Source organism: Colletotrichum spaethianum (assembly GCF_022836535.1).
Source record: "Colletotrichum spaethianum MAFF 239500 DNA, contig36, whole genome shotgun sequence".
NCBI classification, from domain to species: Eukaryota; Fungi; Ascomycota; class Sordariomycetes; order Glomerellales; family Glomerellaceae; genus Colletotrichum; species Colletotrichum spaethianum.
This window is the reverse complement of record NW_026054806.1, coordinates 402,295-420,861: the sequence shown is the minus strand read 5'-3', so window position 1 is coordinate 420,861 and position 18,567 is coordinate 402,295. Positions and strand designations below refer to the sequence as shown.

At 54.9% G+C, this 18,567-nt stretch overlaps 3 protein-coding genes across 3 annotated transcripts; all 3 read left to right on the top strand.

Annotated features, from left to right (window-relative positions):
• Positions 1 to 1,773: 1,773 nt before the first annotated feature.
• ColSpa_10591 (uncharacterized protein) lies at positions 1,774 to 2,461 on the top strand (the record flags this gene model as incomplete). Its single annotated transcript, XM_049276803.1, has 3 exons — positions 1,774 to 1,987; positions 2,043 to 2,237; positions 2,316 to 2,461. The coding sequence occupies 3 exons, from the start codon at positions 1,774 to 1,776 to the stop codon at positions 2,459 to 2,461; spliced, it is 555 nt and encodes a 184-aa protein (XP_049132760.1).
• A 9,634-nt stretch (positions 2,462 to 12,095) lies between these two features.
• On the top strand, positions 12,096 to 12,524 carry ColSpa_10590 (uncharacterized protein; the record flags this gene model as incomplete). The annotated part of the gene is made up of 1 exon (XM_049276802.1): positions 12,096 to 12,524. One exon carries the CDS (start codon positions 12,096 to 12,098, stop codon positions 12,522 to 12,524), a length of 429 nt encoding a protein of 142 aa, XP_049132759.1.
• A 3,547-nt stretch (positions 12,525 to 16,071) lies between these two features.
• Positions 16,072 to 18,265, top strand: ColSpa_10589 (peptide-N4-(N-acetyl-beta-glucosaminyl)asparagine amidase A; the record flags this gene model as incomplete). The annotated part of the gene is made up of 4 exons (XM_049276801.1): positions 16,072 to 16,444; positions 16,516 to 16,761; positions 16,890 to 17,461; positions 17,684 to 18,265. The coding sequence occupies 4 exons, from the start codon at positions 16,072 to 16,074 to the stop codon at positions 18,263 to 18,265; spliced, it is 1,773 nt and encodes a 590-aa protein (XP_049132758.1).
• Positions 18,266 to 18,567: the final 302 nt, after the last annotated feature.

Below are 18,567 nucleotides of genomic sequence, written 5' to 3'. Positions count from 1 at the left end.
ATCGAACCTACCGTTTGTGTTTGAGCTCCACAGAGATGCCAGGGCGTGCTTGGCAATACTGATCAGATTTGTTCCATTTATCCCACGAATGTCCCATAGCATAAAAACTCTTTGTGTTTCCTTCGGCCCTGCTCTTTGTCAGAAAATCCTACAGATAACGCTCCAGAGTTTGGCGCAAAACCTGGAAGCTGACAGCTCTTAATCATTGAATTTGGATTAAGTTTGCGTATGGCTGCCCCGTGCTTGCCTTCTAAAGTAATTGTCTACGTCAACTATGGATGAGATCATCGAAAACCGCATCACCACTACCGACAAGGTAAGATAGTCTACTTGCAGTAGCTACCATGTAATAAAAGAGTTGAGAATTTCCAAGAAGCTTCGGACGGAGAGTGGTGCAGCCGACTTGTTGATACTCTAAAATGTTACGGAGCTTGAGCCATCAGGGAGCGTTCATTGTGGGAGCCCCTGCCCACACACCCGGGCCTTTTCACAGAACCCTCAACCCGGAGTAGATCATGGGGCGCCGGAGAGATCCTGAGGGCGAATACGTGAGCGAGAACCTTTTTCCGGATCATGTTGGTCCTCAGACACTTGAGGATCAATCAGCCAAGTCTGGTAAATCCTGACTTGAAACGACTCTCGTAATTCGATACAACCAAGTATGAAAATGGGAAGAAAGGGGGAAAAAAGCAGAGCGCAACGCTCGTGCCAAGATTTGCATTCTAGCTTGCAAATGCTCAACTCTAACTAATGGTTTTTGCATCACGTTGTTGACTTTCAGCGTGCAGTGAGTGTAAAGGGCGGATTGATCTGTGCAAAGGGCTAACTAATATGGGCGGCGGTAAAGTTGACTGCGTACGGGACACGCGGTAGTGGTAGTGAGTTGGCGCGCGGACTGTGGTGAGAGTAAGGTTTCTGGCTTCTTGGAGGGACGTGCTGCTGATACGTCCTGAGCCTCTGCACCGGGCCGACTTCCGGGTGACGAGAGATGGGGTCGGAGGCCGGTACTAGCATCTTCCGATGAGAGGCACGTGACTAGGCGCACCGCCAATTGCGGCATGTTCCGCCCAACGTTCCGATGTCTGCTAGGTACCCACGCCATTGCAGCTGGGCAGTTCATCGGAAGAGCTCCATTCTCGTCAGATTTTTCCCCAAACCCCAGGATTAAAGAAGCGAGCGCAATTCGGCTGCCACAGCGCGCGCCACAAAGCATCAATCGCACTGGTTAGCACGACCGAGTCTTTCTGTGAGCCTTTGGGCTTGTTGTGTCTGTGTCTCGAGGAAGCTTCGGCATCGGCGGCGCATCGGAGAGTGTCACGCGTTTTTGTCGTCATCCACCCGGAGTTCTCGGCGGTTCGATCTCCAAGCTCTCAGCAAGCTGTCACAAGCTCTCGACACTGACCTTACCACCACCGAAGGTTATCGAATTTGGCACGTTTCCATTGCAAGATCGACCAGTTTTATCATCAGCTCGAGTCGATACACATACACACTTGGAAGCAGCACATCGCGTTGGAATCGGGCAGTGTGACACTCCGAACTATCGATATGATGCGACCGGTTTTCCAAATGGCGACCATTCCGCGCCGAGCCGTACCGGCAACGAGACAGAGTGCATGGGAAGCAGTGTGGAAGAAACAGCTCACTGTGCCAAGGAGGACCCTCATGACAACAAGCCAACGAACACTGAGTCAACGAGCCTCCGCGTCGCAGTCAACGTCTCAATGGTCCAAAACTTACAATTCAAGCTGGATTGCATCTCGCCTGGAAACTATGTTTCAGTCGTCGCGCCGGACGTTCCGGTTTTCCGCCCGACAGAGGAAGGCAGCAGATGGCACAGCAGAGGAATCGCTTTCGCTGAGCCAAAGGTTGAAGAAACTCTCGAGGGAGTACGGCTGGTCGGCCGTGGGTGTGTATCTGGCCTTGAGCGTTCTCGACTTTCCCTTTTGCTTCATGCTTGTTAGAATAGTTGGCACAGACAGGATCGGTGAGTGACGCGTGCATCTAATCAAGGTGAGTTGACACTGACAAATACGCTGCAGGGCAACTTGAGCATTGGGTCGTCTCCAATCTCAAGAAAGTGATCCCTGATTCGGTCCAGAACTGGTGGTCCGAATACAGGGCCGCGCTTAGCAAGGCTGAAACCGAACAGCTGGGCAGCGATGATATCAGTGAAGCCGTCGAAATGGCAGGTTGGGGAGTAGAGGAGGCGGAACGGCGCAACAAGGCGGAAGCTAGTAAGTTTATGCAGCTCACCACTTCAGATCGCCTAACATCCACTGGCCGGCACTGTTCACGAACTGACTTTGTCGCAGGCTTGGGAACTCAGCTGGCGTTGGCCTACGCAATCCACAAAAGTTTCATATTCCTCAGAGTGCCTCTGACCGCGGCGGTAACACCAAAGGTTGTCAAGGTGCTCAGATCATGGGGATGGCAGATCGGCAAACGGCGGAGCAAATAAGCCGCAAAATGGGACCCTTTCCGTGCTGCCCAGCCTCCGCCTACCTGACGGGGTCGGGAGTTCCTAGCATGCCGGGCTCCTGCTTAATCATGTATTATCAATGAACGATGCACTCGCCTTACCCTCGGATTGGCGGGTCCCTCGGTCCTGTGGTTTTTCTTGTGTCTTTTATTTTTTGTGTTTATTAACGGCTTATAGACGCTTGTAGATCCACTCACCCATAGACCAGCACAGCTGTAAGCACTACATGAGACACCCAAACTCTATGTGGAATTATTGTAAACAACACAGTTGGGCTTGGCCCGATAGAATTTGCTTCAGTACAAATGTTACCGGAAGTGCGCGGCAAGAGGACCAACGGACGGACTGATTTGTGTTTTCGCATTGCAGACTGGACCAGGCCCTTCATGGGGCCGTGATTCCCGAGTGTGTGGTATTGTCCAAACTTCTGCTCAGTCGCACATTGTCAAACGTCATGCCCGAAAGGAGAGGGACCTTGGGCGTGAGACTTGTATGGATGAAGGGTGCTGGTGTACGGATGCAAGGCACGCGAGGAGTAGAGCATTGTCCAAGCGCATGTAGCAAGTTGCGCTAAAAAAATGTTCTTCCGGGCTTCGAGAATTGTGCTCGATTCAGGGTTGTTTGCAAGATCACGATGGCTGGTGGGTCCCACTCTTCTGCTTTGGCACACAAGTCTGTGTTGACTATCAGACGTCTGAACTATGCCCGAGATACAGCCAAATTTGACCGTCTCCTCGAGGGTATTCCCAGCCGGCCATGAGTACCATATCGATATTGGTGACGCCGCTATCTGGCATGCTACATCATAGTTGCGGCGTGGCTAGACCAGACACGGCAGGGTAGTGGTTGGAGTGGACAACGGAATTTGGCCGATTAGGGGTTCAATATCCAATAGTCAACGGGCCTGGCCACGCGATGATGAAGCATCGGTAGGTGGCCACGATATGCTTCCCGTACAAGCTGACCCGCTCACAATCTCCCGAAGTCTCTAGGAGCGTCCAGGCCCTTGAGGCCTAAAGTGCGGAATGATGCCATGGTGTGCTTCCACGCTCCGCGACTCGCTTCGCCCCCCGGAAACCCCGTGGGTCCAGACGATGACAATGTTGTGTGTGCGAATACGCTCCACAATCAGGAGCTGAAGCCTGAGGAGAGAAAGTGTTTGCCGGCCACCTCGGTGACTGACGATAATTGACTTCAGTCTCATCAACAGTGGGTTGCTGGAATACGATTTTCGGTTCACCGCCAGCCTGACCGGGACCTGACCTTTTACCTCAAACGGGAGACACCCACAGGCCCTCACATCTGCCGTGTCACTGTTGGCTCTCTGTGCCTGCTTGTCAGGTATCTGCATGATCACCCAGTCTGGCCCCATATTTCCCCAGTATTTAAAGTTCTCGGTCTTCTAGAATGAGAACCAGGGCAGCACGTCCAACTGGTGGGAACAGGTGGGAACTGGTGGACCATCGGATCCTGATTTGCCCCGGTTTTCCACGGAGCAGAACCCTTCTTTCTGACTTTTCTTGTCTGTCGTTGTCAGCGATGAGTGAGATGGGGGTTCCAAAAATGACGGCCATGTGGAAGCCACATAAGCTGTCTAAGTTTTGGACCAAAACTCTGTTTCCTTCGCGGGGCCCGTGGCCCGGGGCCCCTAGTGACCTCGGGATCTGAACTTGGTCCCTACCCCTTCCTCTTCGGCCTCTGAGATCATCAAGTGCCCCACCAAAGGTCGGGTCGGGTAGGACACCGGTCCATCGGCCGGGTCTTGTGTGCCTGTATCTGTTGGCCAACGAACCGAACCCCCCCCCCCCCCCCAGCTCCGCCTGACCCCCATCCTTTCTAAACCTGCCTGTGCCGTTCCGTGCTCTGTAAATCCGGAGCTCCATGGCACGTTGCAAGGTGAAGCAAATTTGGTCGGGCAGGCCAAGAAAGACGATGATTGATCCACAGCCGGTCCGGAAACCCGTTGTTCAGAAACAAACTCTGAACGCGAGGCGCACAACACATAGGCAGACACAGCTGGCCCCCGGACCCGACCCGGCCCAGCCCATCATTGCCTCGTCACAACCGTGATGCCGTTTTGCCTTTCGGGGGAGCGACTAGTATTTTCCCAACTGGGACACATCTCCGTGGTGAGCAACCGCCGCTCAGCTGGCAACTCTGTTTCACGACAACCTCGACTGCCCCCTCCCCCGAGTCGTCGTCAGTGTAAATCCGCTATTTTCCCGGTGTTGGCTAACGAGATTTGCATCTGCCGTTGAGGCCCCGCCGCGCTCGCGTCTTGGTTAACTCCGTCGCTCTTGGTCGAAGAAATTAGAGTATAGCGCCATGGGAAATGAAAACGCCATCTCGTACGGACGTACGGACGGCTTTGTCAATGATGTGAAGGTTCTACTCAATGTTCTTCAGCCCTTTCATCAAGCCACTCCGCAAGATTGTCCTGATCAAGTCAAACCTCGGCGGTTTACTTTGGTTGTAGACCAATCCAGGATCCAACGGACTAAGCAGCATCATCGTGAACTTGCTAGTTGTCGTTTATTGGTTTTTATTTCCCAACTCTTATGCGCCGCATAGGGCGTTTTCTTGCCATCTAAACGAACAGCCCCCCGTGGCACTCTGCGGGGCCCGAGACGTCGGCTAGATCAGAGATCGAGAGCCGCCCGGGATGGGAAGGGACTCAGGCAGGCTAACGCCGTTACGTACTAGAGCAGGTACGTAGCCGTATTGGTTTTGTTACCGCGGCCCAGGTATAGTGGCCCCCTCGCCGTACTAGGCTAAGGAACGGAGATGTCGACCAAGTGTGGTAATGGTTTCGAGGTTTCGTAGGGAGGCCAAGGCTTCACTCTGATTGCTTCTCCGCTGTCGAACTCATGCCCTGGATCCGTTCAGCCGTTCGAGAGCCAGGCACACGATGGGAGAACTCCACAGTGGGGTGTGACGGGTTGTGCGTTCGCTTTGATTTTGAGAGACACCCAAGACGGGGACCAAACCGGTCAATGGAAGGGGAGACAGGGACTGCTTTGTCGATCTTACAACTCCGGGTTACGAGTGAGCCTGTCACTACGTAAGTCGAGGCCAATTTCCTAACGACGAGCGTCACGTTTGCGCTTGATGCGTGAATGGCAGAGAATTGCGTAGGCCCAGGGAATGATCAGGGTCCGCGCAGAGGCAAATTTAGAACATGGGCAAATGGTCAAGGAGGCGGCTGATCCAAGAAATCCCATTGACGGATGGTACAATGATACCACAGGAAGAGAAGCTTTCCCTCCCTCTTTCGGGCATGCGGGGAGCAGCGCAAGTGCGAAGTATGGTATGCAATGGGCGGCGGCGGCAAAGTAGGTTGGCACGGGACAAAGAGAGTTGGAGGAGTTCTCTGAGAGTTCACGGTGGAATCCCGCAATGTCAGGGCTCCTTGCTTCTGGGTGTATTTCGCTGCAACGCCACAGATGGAGGACAATGGGTCAGCGTCGGTTGGGGGGCGTGAGGCGCGGGATGATCGCACTCATGGGTCTGGGCTCGGTCAACGACCGAAGGCAAGTTGTGGCAGTTGCTGGGCCCGGCCGGCAAGTTGGGGCGCATATTGACATCCAGGCGGAGGAAGGGCCGACGTGTAAAACCGGGTAACAACGCGGCGGCAACGAGAGACTCAGGTGATGCTTACAGAATCACAATCAAAAGAGAGTTTGTATCATGGCAGGGTCTCGTATGACTCTTGATCAAGAGAACGTCCATATCCATCCATCCAGCGACGGAGCGTTGTCCTATTCGGGAGCCTGTCCTTGGGGCTGGGCTGCTATATTTCGGGATGTGGCCATAACGTCTCCGGAGGCGAAGCGCGACTGACACCGGCCATGTCAGGCCGCCGTGGACGTCTGGAGGCGCTGTTACGCATGGCATACAGAAGAACAGAAAAAAGTCTGTCGCGATCAGGCGCAATGACGACGTTGCCCTTCTCCCGAGCCACACACAGCTGAAGGGAGGACGCTGTGGGCAACGACGGGAAGGGCGAGGGGGAAGGGATGGGCGCTTGGTTCTTCAGCCGTCGTATGCTGGATGGTAGGGCCACTCCCCCCAAGGAACCCCCGAATTGAGTCCCTCCTCCGTCCCGCGACTCGTCAATCCCGGGTCGGAAGTCGGCTCGCCCCCTCCCAGCAACTCGGAGAGATAGAGTTTACAGTAAAACAAGGCACCTCGCTGTCCATGCAGGCAGCAAATTTCCACATTCCCTGCGGCGTCACTCCCTGAGTACCTGACCAACTCAGCTCGAGCAACATTGATGCCAGTTGCCCCTCCACGGCTCCCCCTAGAGGGGCATCAGATAGTGTTGAAGTGGCCGGGGCATGCCCAGACTCAGCGAGGCTTGGCAAAGTGCAGGGGAGAGGCATGGAAAGGGGGGCGATTGACCTGACTTGGACAACCTTGACCGTGGGGAGAAGACACATTAGGTTGATTAAATACGATACAATGGAGAGAAGGAGAAGGTCACCACACAAAGACGCACAAAACGACCACACGCACCTACCCATCGCCGCAAGGGAAAAGAGGGGACGGGTATCCTAGTCCGAGAGATCCAGTGGACTGGGAGCTGGAAGTTTTGGTTCTGGTCTTGTGTCGGTCCCCTGTGGCTAGCCTGCTAGTGTACAGACGGATGGACGGGCATGGGAGGGGCCAAAACGGAGATCAACTCCGTCGTTGACAGAGCCATGTAGTACGTACTCCAAAGTGCTGTGTTTCCGTACGTCGGTAACGACGACAACACCCGGCTGGCAACCAGACAATCTAGTGTAGCAAACCGATTGCGTCGCGTACGGCCCCCAACCCCCAGTGGTCAACATCCTATTGTGTCATAGGCCAGGGATACTGGATGGATCATGGCAGATCCTTTTCTCCTTCCGTAAATGTTTTCTCTTCCTCTGTATGTATGACATCTGATACTCAACAGCGATTCATGGCCAACTACCAGATATTGGCATCGAGACGGTTCCGTACGCGGCCAATGGGGGGTTGGTCTCGATGTTTTGTCCGCTGTCAGTTGTCAGGTTAGGACACGGATACGGAGCGCCAACAGGGAGCCAGGAAGTTGCCCAGCTTTAGAGTCCGAGACTGGTGGTAATGGACTCGAAAATGCAGGGCGGACATTCGAAGGATTCGGGTCGGGATACACAAGTGTGAATATGATATATCACCTCTGTTTGCAAAGAGTGTGGTGTGCGTGCCGTCTCATTGTTGGCTCGTTTGGTGCCGTGCAGAGCCCGAGGAGATGGCCTCTTGGATGGATCCAGTCCCCGGTCAAAGGTATCCGCACTCTAAACTCTTGGGTACTATTATGCGGACTTACGTATGTCGCGGAATCCAGGGTAATGACGGGGAAACAGGCGTGCGCACGAGCATGCGATGGCTGCCAGTAGTCTGTAAATGTATAACAGAGCCGGACGGGTGCATGCATACGTGCTCTGTAGTTCTGAGTGAGAGTCAAGCCAGGTCAGGTCTGATAAGGTCATCGAGTTTGGGTTGTGCAGCTGTTTGATTGTTGAGCCCGCCCTTGTGCTCGAGGGTGCCCCCCGGCCCTGCCTAGCGCAAACAACGTTTTCCTGAGTCGAAAGCCACAGGAGGTGTCTTCCCGGTCCATGGGACGATGGGCGTCGCTGCATGGGGGTGAAGACGCGAGAAAAGCGCGAGGTGAAGAAGGGGGGGCTGGAGCTAGGCGAGCGGCCGCCCAGTGGCTTAACTGTCTTCAGCCTTCGGGTAACCGCACGTCTTTCACTTCGCATTTGCGGCACACGCTTCGGGGTGTAAGAGTTATTGCCATGGCATGGGGTAGCTCCGAGTTAGTTGCCTAGTTCGATGGCAAGCCCCATGGATGACACCGTAGACTGGACGTAAAGTTGCATTTTCTTTTCCCTTTCCAACTGCTGCGTTCCAATCTCATGCCGTCCTCATCATCGGATGCCTCCTATTCTCGGTATGACACTCACACACTTATCCGAGACCTTGCCCAAGGTTAAAGGGCCCGAAGGCTGAGCCAGAGTCGGAGCTAAAAAAGGACCAACAGCCAGGCGCGAATGCCCCCATTCCAGTGGTTATTGCACTGGCAATAATGACAGGGCTCAGAATAAGGTTGCAACAACAAGCCACAGGACGAGTCGTAATTAACCGAGCACCATCATTTCAATGGGCGCGGTACGCAGGCGGCAGGACGATATCGAATCAGAGACGATGGAACTGTCTCCGTGGTCCTGTACGTACCGTGGCCGTGGCTCTCAGAGCGGAGGTAATATGACAGAATTCAAGGTCATATGAGCCGTCAAGCCCATGCACCTACTAGAGTATGCACCATTGTGCAAGCCTTCTGCCATTCAATATGAGGTTGAAAGTTCCCTTCCCTCGTCACTGGCCCCCGTATGAATACAAACAGACACACTAGCATCGGCTCCTGACACCTGCAACTCGGCTGGGCGAGACGAGCCTGACTAAGGTGTGTGGGAAGTACCTGGCAAACGGGGCCGGGATGAGATTGTCCCATTTTTCCTGGCCCGCTCTTTGCCTGCCCTGACCATTCCAAGGCCGCCAGTGACGGTGCATCAAACCAAGCGTCGTCCTGGTTGGCTTCCGAGTCTTGAGCGCCATGCCTGGGGCCTCTTTCTCTCTGACACGCTCCTTGTCATTCATACTCTTTCATTCGTTCCTTTTCTCATCTGTCACACGCTCTCTCTTACGCGTATCCAATCTCGGTCTCCCGGCAGGCGACTGGCTACTGACACACCAGCGACTACTGTGAGTCGAGGCTAAAGAGGTTTAGCCACAATCGCTACCTTACCCTCCAATATGTATCTGTCTGATAGCGGCAAGCGTATATGCTCCCTGTCCTCTGCCTGCCCGCAGCAAGAAAGAGAGACAAAGAGAGACAGAGCTCTTTGAGACATCTGTCCTCACACTCGCAGCCACTGGGCAGTCATTCTGCTCACAGGTCTGCTCCGGACCGAGCTGGTCAATCAATGGCTGCTGCTCCAACAACTTGTGACATTCTGCTGCCCCCCCCCCCCCTTTTTTTTTCCTTCTTCCTTTCCGTTTTCTTTGCCCCCTGCTCGCCCACTTACCAGTAGCTAAGACGGGTCGGGTAGTGCCCAGGAGCTTGCTTCTAGACCTTTTCTTTCCAGGTCCTCATAACTGAATGCTGCTTTTCACACTGCTGACAGGAGGGGGGACTGCCCACTTTCCTCATTCATGCTCCGTACCATTGTCGCCATTCTCTCACCGATAACTTGATACAACGGTGTCTTGCCCCTCCATCTCAGCCTTTGCGGGCCTCATCCATCTTCACCGGGCCTCATTAGTCGTTCTCTCTACGCCATAAACGCCCATCTTTCGCACCCACTCTTCCGTCCGCTGGCCTATTCGAGACCTCCACCCGTTTCCCGCTCCCGTTCGCCACACCGTCTTGACTTTTCACGGCCCAGCCGAACATGGGCATTTTGACTTTTTACAACTCACACACGTACGGAGCACTTACATCACACTTGCCGCAATTGTACGCACACTCTCCCTCTCGGGCTTTCGCGGCTCACCACACGTACGAGTCTGTGCTATCTCCCGTCTCAACTATCAGCACTGCACGCGCATCCTGATGTGCCTTCAGATACTCAATACGAATGACCGTCGGGAACTCTGAATTGCATTCTCACACAGGTGATCGGATTTCTAAACAGCTTGGACCAAAACGGAAAAACCTCCGTTCTGGTTGTGCGTCAAAGAGACTTTCGGCCATGTGGGGTCACACACGCCTCTCCTGTTCCATCCCGATCTAGGTCTTGAAGGGTGATTAGCATTCGCGTCCTTCCTTCGTCTACACTAAACTGCCTGCGGGATGAATACCACCGTCATTTGACCTTGACTGCGTACTTCAGGCAAGGCAGCAGATGCATGGGCATTCCCATCGCAGCACCGCAGCAGAACCACTTCAGCACAGGGCGGCACAGGGTATTACGGTTGGTTACACTATATGTAAGCTCACACTGAAGCTCGACCGGGCCTGCTCCTCCTGGCCCGGCTAATACGGTTTTGATGGCTGACGGGTGGCTGCATGTCTATGGGAATTCGAATGCGAGGTGGTTCAACCCATGACTAACCTGGAGACACTGGTTCTGTCCCGGTGAAGGCAAGCCTCCATTAGAGTTCAGTTCCTTCGTCGTTCTCGTCCGCCCGTCAATCAATCGATACCTACCGTCCGTTGGTCCATGGTGTTGTTGTCGTTGTCGTCGTCGTCGTCGTCGTCGCCGCCGCCGTCGCCGCTGACTAGGTTTATTAACCTTTCACTTCCTGAACAGCATTCCCACCCCTCCCCCCTGATACCCTTACTCTTCTGCCCCTTGTCCTTTAACTCTTCGGTTTTCCCTCCAAGATCCCCACTCTGGCCACACGCCCCCCCCCCCCCTTCTCCAAGTTCATGATCCATCCACCATCACATCTCTCCACTCCCTGGTTGGGATCTCTCCTCTGTCCACACTACGACGTACTCGGACTCCATTATGACCCATGTAATCTACGGTCTCTTTTTCTCCCCCATCATACCATTCCTGGGCTTCTTTGCCTGCCTGCGGTTACCCAGCCTATCTTCTTGCGAGGCTAATGACTGCCGCCACGCTATACACTCTGCGTGGCGGTTGGATGCTTGCATTGGGCCCCCCGGTCACTTGGTGACGGGATGCAGGTCGCATTACTGTTGCGAGTCCCAGGTCGACTGTCGTCCGTCGAAAGAGGACCCGCCCATCTGTTTCCTCGTCTTGTTTTGCTCATGCCACGGCCCACGACTTGGACTGGACTTGGCTGGAACTGACAACCTTCCTACGGGAAACTCACCACTTGACTGATGACTTACACGCCTACCCACGCACACCTCCCGTGCCGCACTACAAGCTGCTGCCTCTCACTTGTCTCTGATCTCACACCTTCTCACACGCCTTCTCACACACGCACCTACACACACTTTTTGCACTTGTCACTTTCTATCACCACACTCCCCACGCCCCACGCTCACACACACACACACACACCCCCAAATTAAAAGTCAGAATCCCACACTCCCTGCCCAGCTACGTACCCTAGTACGGACGATTACACTTTTACAATCCATGCCTGACTACCCGTACCCGTACCTGTCCTGGGCTGCCCATCCGCTCCCTCATCCGCGGCGGCAAGGCCAGTTGCTATAAGAGAAGCGTCTAATCCGGGGTTGAATTTGTCCTATTCGGATCGGTGCATTTGTATCGCACATCGAACCCACATCAAGTCAGCTCCAGCTCTACCCTGCAACAGACACCACAAGCCAAGGCACAACGTCAAACAACTGTGCGCCTCTTAATTGGAGCATTCCCAGCATCCACGGTTCCTGCTCTTGTACCTACCTCGTTGCCGGCCCCGGCTATTCATTAAATATCGTCGCCCCTCCCCGTCACCTAGGCCAGATCGGCTCAGTCCATCACATTATATATCACCTCTCATCCTCCCAGCCTTCCCACCTTGGCCATACTTGCCTCTTTACAACAGATCAACATAGCACTCGCCATCTATATATATATATATATACATCACCTCTCGTCCTCCACTCTACTACACTACGATGCTGTCTATCACACCTCAGGGAGACCACCACAACCAGTCCCTCTACCTCCCATTCAGACCTTTGTCTTCCCCGAGCCGCCCTGTTACCGACCTGCCCTTCCTCAGCTCCCTCGCTAGCAGCATGGGCCACAGCCTCCACGTCGGCAACACCACCTCGGTGACGGCAGCCTCGATCAAGGATGCCGCCAGCGTCGCGCAAGCCCTCGAGATCGCCAGAGAGAGCCCCGACGGTGCCTCGGACCCGACTGTTAGCAGCATCCTGGAGAGCGCTATCAGCCAGATCTGGGCCAAGGTCGCCGCTCAGCCCGAGTCGTACGTCTTGAACCGCGACGAGTTCGCCGTCTTCAACTACTTCCAGCACCGCTTCATGGGCAACAAGATCGCCATGGCCGCACGAAAGCGCTACTGGGACAACGCCCGCGCGTGACTCCCACGCCCCCGACTTTGCTAAGGGAGGTTTTTTGACCTCTAGAGCAATTCGCCCACTGCACATAGCCCGGCGCGCAGGTTCACGACACTATGCCTTTCATTGGGGTTTACACACAAGGCGCCGAGTCTGCGAACCTAGTGTGTCTCCCCGGTTTGGCACCTCTCTGTCCTGCACCTGAAGCGCGCCGCATATGCAATCAGCAGTTAGACCGACCGCAAGCATGGGCATGACTAGCGACTTGGGTTTCTGTCGCCATGCGTATTGGGAGCAGCATCCCGCAGTTCATGAAGCAACACACGCAACGCAGTCAGCGGGTGGCCAGCATCCGCAAGTTGCGCCCGCAATTTTTCCAAATCCGCCGTTAGTCGACAAAGCAAAGCATGTGCTTTACTTTTCAAGCCATGGTTCCCATAGCAGGCATCCGGTCTCGCCATCCTTCGCCAGAGCCCTGTCAATCTGCTTGCCGTACCCGAGTATCTAGTCTTGGCTCTTTCGTGCGCCTCGGTCCCCTTATCCGTCCCATCATCTTATCAGCCCACCTGCAAACCCACCAGGCGCATATCTCCGTCCTAATACCCGAAGAGCATCCACTTATCAGACCAAACCCCCTGTCCCGGCCTGTCGCCAACGAATAGGGAACAGTGGAGTGGGTCCAAGCGCTCCATCCCCTCGCCCTCTCCAAGAAAAAAGAAAACAAGAAGAAAAAAAGGCCCCCCCTCACACACGCCACACATACATACACGCATTCTCCAGTCTTCCTCCTACTCCTCCACGCCCCTGCCAGCTGTGGGCGGTGGACGTCACAGCGCAGCCCGCAGCCCGCATGCGCAGGGAGGAAAATGAGGGTACGGGGTCCCGGCAGGCAATTCGAGAACCAGGATCCTAGCATGTGCCAACGACACGAAAGTCCTTTGAAGAGAGGACTACGTGTGGGATGTTGCAGACTGACGGCGTCTCTACGACGACGCACATCTACATCCTGCTCTGGTTGCCTGCAGCTAGCTGCGGTTAGCCTCCCTCCCCCAAGACATCGGGGGAGGGGATACGAAGACGTTGGACCACCCGACGATGCATTTAGCACCGCGGAGGAGAAGACGGGCGCACCATTGGCACAGACGCCGAACGGCTGCTCTGCAGTGATGTATGTCACCCGGGTGAGGACTTGCATGTCCTCTCACCGCGATGATACTCTGCCACTGTCACGTATGCCGCCATACTGCACTCCCGTTCTGGCAGCGGCATCGCTCCCATGTCTATTCGACTGGGGGGAGGGGCGGGGGCTGGGTGGTGTCTTTCGGGACGACTTGTTGGTTTCGGATCACTGGTTGCCGATGGCCATTCAAGCCACCAGCGGTATGGATCACGTCTACAGACTTTCTGGGCGGCCAAACTGCTGTTTTCCCTCCAAGCCCGCGCACCCCTTCTCCAAGTGTGGCTTGGCCAGCGCTCGAGGCGCCTGCGCAGGAGGCCGCTAAGACGCTGCCATGTCAAGGCCGACGGGATGGTATAATTTCGCTCGACGGTGGGCTTGCATGGACCAAGTCGAATGTCTTGGGGGTTCGTGGAATGCGCGGGCAACGATGATGGATCAGTCGTGTCAGTTTAAACTTTGGGGTTATTTGTCGATTAAAAAGGCTATTTGCAGATATGTCTCGTTGCGCGGCCGGAATCAATCGAGGGGCGGTTGGGCGTAAGGGGATGGACGTGTCTGATCTCACCATACGTTTTTGGGGAGGGAGGGGGGGTGTTTTGCTTCTCTGGGCGGAAACTACCTGGTCGTTTTCATTCTTGTTCATTTTACCCGCTGCACGTATATGACACAGCAGCATTTACATCATTGGTTCATTTTTCTTCTTCTTGTACTATAGACAAACTCCTGGTGTTACACGCATCCTGGATGGCATTGATAGCGATGGGAGAAACAACTTTGTTTGATTCATGACGTGACTCTTCCCTCGCTCTCACGGACTTTTTTTTGTCTCTCTCTCTAGTGACTAGCATGAAAACTATACGACTCTACAGTCATGACTTGGCATTACTAACATATTTTGTCTTGGGGGGGGAGGCATGTTCACCGGCTTGACTCACGGCTCAACCAGCTGACTGCACAAATCTCTCTCTCTCTCTCTCTCTCTGTCTCTCCCTCTTCCAAGGGCTGTCTCCTCGGAACGACCTGTAAGTGGCAGGGCGGCCTCAGCTCGGATCCCAGGCTGGTTCTCACTGTGCTGAGAAGCTTTAAGGTTATTCGGTGTTTTGTTTGCCTGCATGGCATGGCAGGTGTGCCTCCTGCAGCGTAGTGACGAAAGAGGAAAGTGAGCAAGGAGAGGTCCTGCAGACCGGCAGGCGGCGGTCTGCACCTGTCGCAAAGCAGCCACCACTTCGTTTGAGGCTGGCCTTTTGCCTTTGCCAAACACAGCATTCCGTGGGCGGATGGGAAGGAGCTGCACGGGCATTGAGTCCCCGTTTTGGTTTGAGATGGCCATCTGAGCTGAAGGAAAGTACGGTGTTTCCGAAAAGGTCGGTTGATACACCATCGCACAACAACTCCATCTTGGCCTTCTCATGACTCCCAGTGCCTCGCGGGACGACTTCGTTCCTCGATCCTTTCGTTTGTGGTCTGCTCCGCCAGCTCGCTCATCCACCCTCGCGAAACAGCCTTGCGAAACCATAACTCAATATTGGGAGCAAGTAGCTTCTCTCTAGTGCTCTTTTTACTGTCCTTTTCCGGATACGACGGAGATCACCAATCCTTTACTTCAACCATTTCCGCCGCCTGGTTTTTTTTTTTTTGGTCTTCCGCTTGGCTCTCTGACTTTGACCTGGACCTGGTTGACCGACAACGCCCGTTGTCTTCTTTGGTTCATCTGGCTCGTCATCATAGTACATCAAGTTTTGCCTCTGGACGGCGACTTTCCTCCTGCCATCGCCAAACTCTCGTTGTTGTTGTTGTTGTTGTTGTAGGACTTGCTTCCACCCCACGCCGATACCTTGGTCTTTCCCCCAAAGCTGCCTCATCCTCCCAAGAACCAGGTAAGTAAGGTATACGCCCCCAGCGCAGTAGCATGAGCACCAGAGCCAAACCGGTTGTGGTTCGGCCTACAGCCTCCCCGCTCACTTGCCCGCCTCCGCCCAAACCGTTATACTTTCCAATAGACGCAGATCCCACGTCTTGTATCCCGTCCCTTCGCTTCCCAAATCCCCAGTGGCGCAACGCGCCGCCTAGCCTCTAGTGTGTCCTTCAGCTGCTTGCACCAGCGCTTGTCCTCATGCCTGGCCTGCCTTTTGGTGGCGCTCATTGGGTTTCTTTCCCTTCATCCCCCCCCCCCCCCCCCCCCCCCCCCCCTCCCCCTCCTTGTCTATCTGACCGACTCTCTGGGATTCGGTGGCTTTTCGCTCGATGCGCCGTTTTGCCCACACCTTCTCTGTCGTCACGCGGTATCTGACACCAACCACCAGACACCCAATCAAGGGACTTAGGGCAGCCGGGCCTTAAGGCTGCAGAGTGAGGCGTCGAGCCCAAACCCCCTCCCCCAAAGGCCCCACGATGACCCCTCGGCCAGTCTCTAGGGCGCTCGCCTTGTCACTCTTTGTCCTTGTTCTGAACACGGCCTATGTGGCTTCACGTAATCTGATCCCGGAGGCGGCCTCGTCGGACCATGGCACCCATCACCAGGGAATCATAGCCGATACTCCGGCGTCATCGGATCCTCCGCCAGGCGCAGACGAAGCCAGGCGACAACGGCCTCTCGAATGTTTTCAAGTCGCCCAGCCAGTGCTGGGTCCCAATGGGCCCGTCTATCAGGAGGTGGCCCGCGGCGACGGGGATGGCGAGGGAATACCCCCGGCGGACCCCACCGAATGTAAGGTACATCTCATGGACCACTCATTTGGCAACAGCTTTGACAAGCCCTTCGTCGGTAAGTTCACGTGGCGCGCGAAGAGATTGCGGACGAGCAGCGGAAATAAATGTCCTGACCTGTGTTGATAGGCGAGTACACGCCTCCTGGCTGCGACTTCAACCGCGTCATTGTGAACTTTACTGCCACATCTGCAGGCCGCCAACTGGATCGGCTGGCTCTGTGGTATCTCGGCGACACGGAGGTATGGAGAACATCCACAGCGGAGCCCAGGGCGGCGCCCGGAATTATCTGGACCTATTGGAAGGACATGACCCCGTACCTTAGCCTCTGGAAATCTCCCCAAAAGATCATTTTCGACCTCCCCAACCTCATCGGTAAGTTTGATGTTCCAGCTCAATCCTAAGCGACCAGGCTATCACAAGGCCCATGTCACCAACCCCAAACTCCTCCCTCCCCCCTCGGAGACATCGGAGTGGGGGCCAAAACGGCTAACGCTGCCAAGACGACAGATACACGGGGCCCTTCAACTGCACCCTGACCGCAACCTTCTTCAAGTCCGACGCGGAATCCGACAATGCACCCCCCGCTGACCTCATCATTCCCATCTCATCACGGAACGCGTCCTCCAACACAGGCAGTGCCTGGCAAGTGCCAGAGCGCGAAGCCGTGAGCACCGTCAAATTTCCGCGCAATGCCAATCGAGCAGTCTTTTCCGTGTCGGCCAATGGTCAGGGAACCGAGGAATTCTGGTGGAGCAACGTCCTCGAGAGCGATGCCGCGGCTTTCAATGCCACCGTTGGCATGGCGCCCGCCGGAAGCCCCTGGCGTGAGGTCCAGGTTCTCATCGACGACGAACTTGCTGGCGTGCAGTGGCCCTTCCCTGTCATTTTCACCGGTGGCGTTGTGCCTAGCTTTCACCGGCCGCTCGTCGGCCTCGACGCGTACGACTTGCGGGAACATGAGATTGACATATCCCCATGGCTTCCCGTCCTAAGCGACGGTCAAGAACACACCTTCAAGATCAAGGTTGCTGGTATTGCCGATGAAGGGGACCGCGTCTTTGTGAACACCACCGTGGGCAATTTCTGGGTAGTCTCGGGTAAAGTCTTTCTCTGGCTAGACGAGGAAGGTTCCGTCACGACCGGGAAGCGGCCCACAGTTTCCGTTTCCGATCCCGATATCAAGATATCTGGTCGTACACTTGGGAAGAACGCAACCGGTGCAAACGAGACTCTTGCCTTCAACCTCGACGTGACGCGTTCCATCTCTATTAAGGGCGAGGTCGTCTCCAAAAAGGGGACCAAGAACCCCGAGTGGACCCAGAACCTTTCATATACCAATAATGCAACACTAGGCCAGTTCGGCCGCAATGGTTTCAACAACTTCATCATCACCGGCACTGATGCACTGCTCAACGGACTGGTCAGGTACCAGTCGACGTACTCGTACCCGCTGATAGTCAACCAGACTGCCAACATGACGGCAGCCGGCGACCTCAATCTGGACGCAACCCTGTTTCAGGAGCTGAGGTTGGAGGTCGAAGGCGCGGGCGTGTACCCAACCGGCCTGGAGGCCTACAACGCCCCAAACCGCAACAGGCAGGGACAGAACGAGCAGTACACGGTGTCCAAACTTTCTACTTTCCGCAACGGCACGGCTGTCTTCTCCATGCCGGCAGATATGAAGAACAGTTCGGCATTTGGCACGACTCGGCAGGTCTTCCGGTTCAGCGGCGGTCGAGACGGGGCACGTGACGTTGAGCTATACATGAGGCGAGTCAAAGCCAGCAACAACACGGTATTGTGTGATGAAGAAAAGTCTGCCGATGGTCGAGAGAGAGTTTTGTCCGTCCCAAGCCTTTCAGGAGGCGCCAATTAAGATCGACAATGAAGCACTAGTTACTTGCCAAGTTTCAAAGAGATTCAATGGGCCAACATATACACACATGGACAGACATGGCTTGTCGGACTCCGGGTTACACCGACCAGCTGGAATCTACACGGACAAAAAGCACCCAGGAGTCTATTGAGTTGGCCCAAGTGCCCCGGGATACCTGCTAGCTCATTGTGGCAAAGGTGAGAATGTGTCTCATCTCAGGCAAGGACGTCGAAATCGGGATTTGCTTTTTATTTTTATTAGCTTTCGGGGTTAGAAGCAAACGGGGCCTAATAGCCGTCATC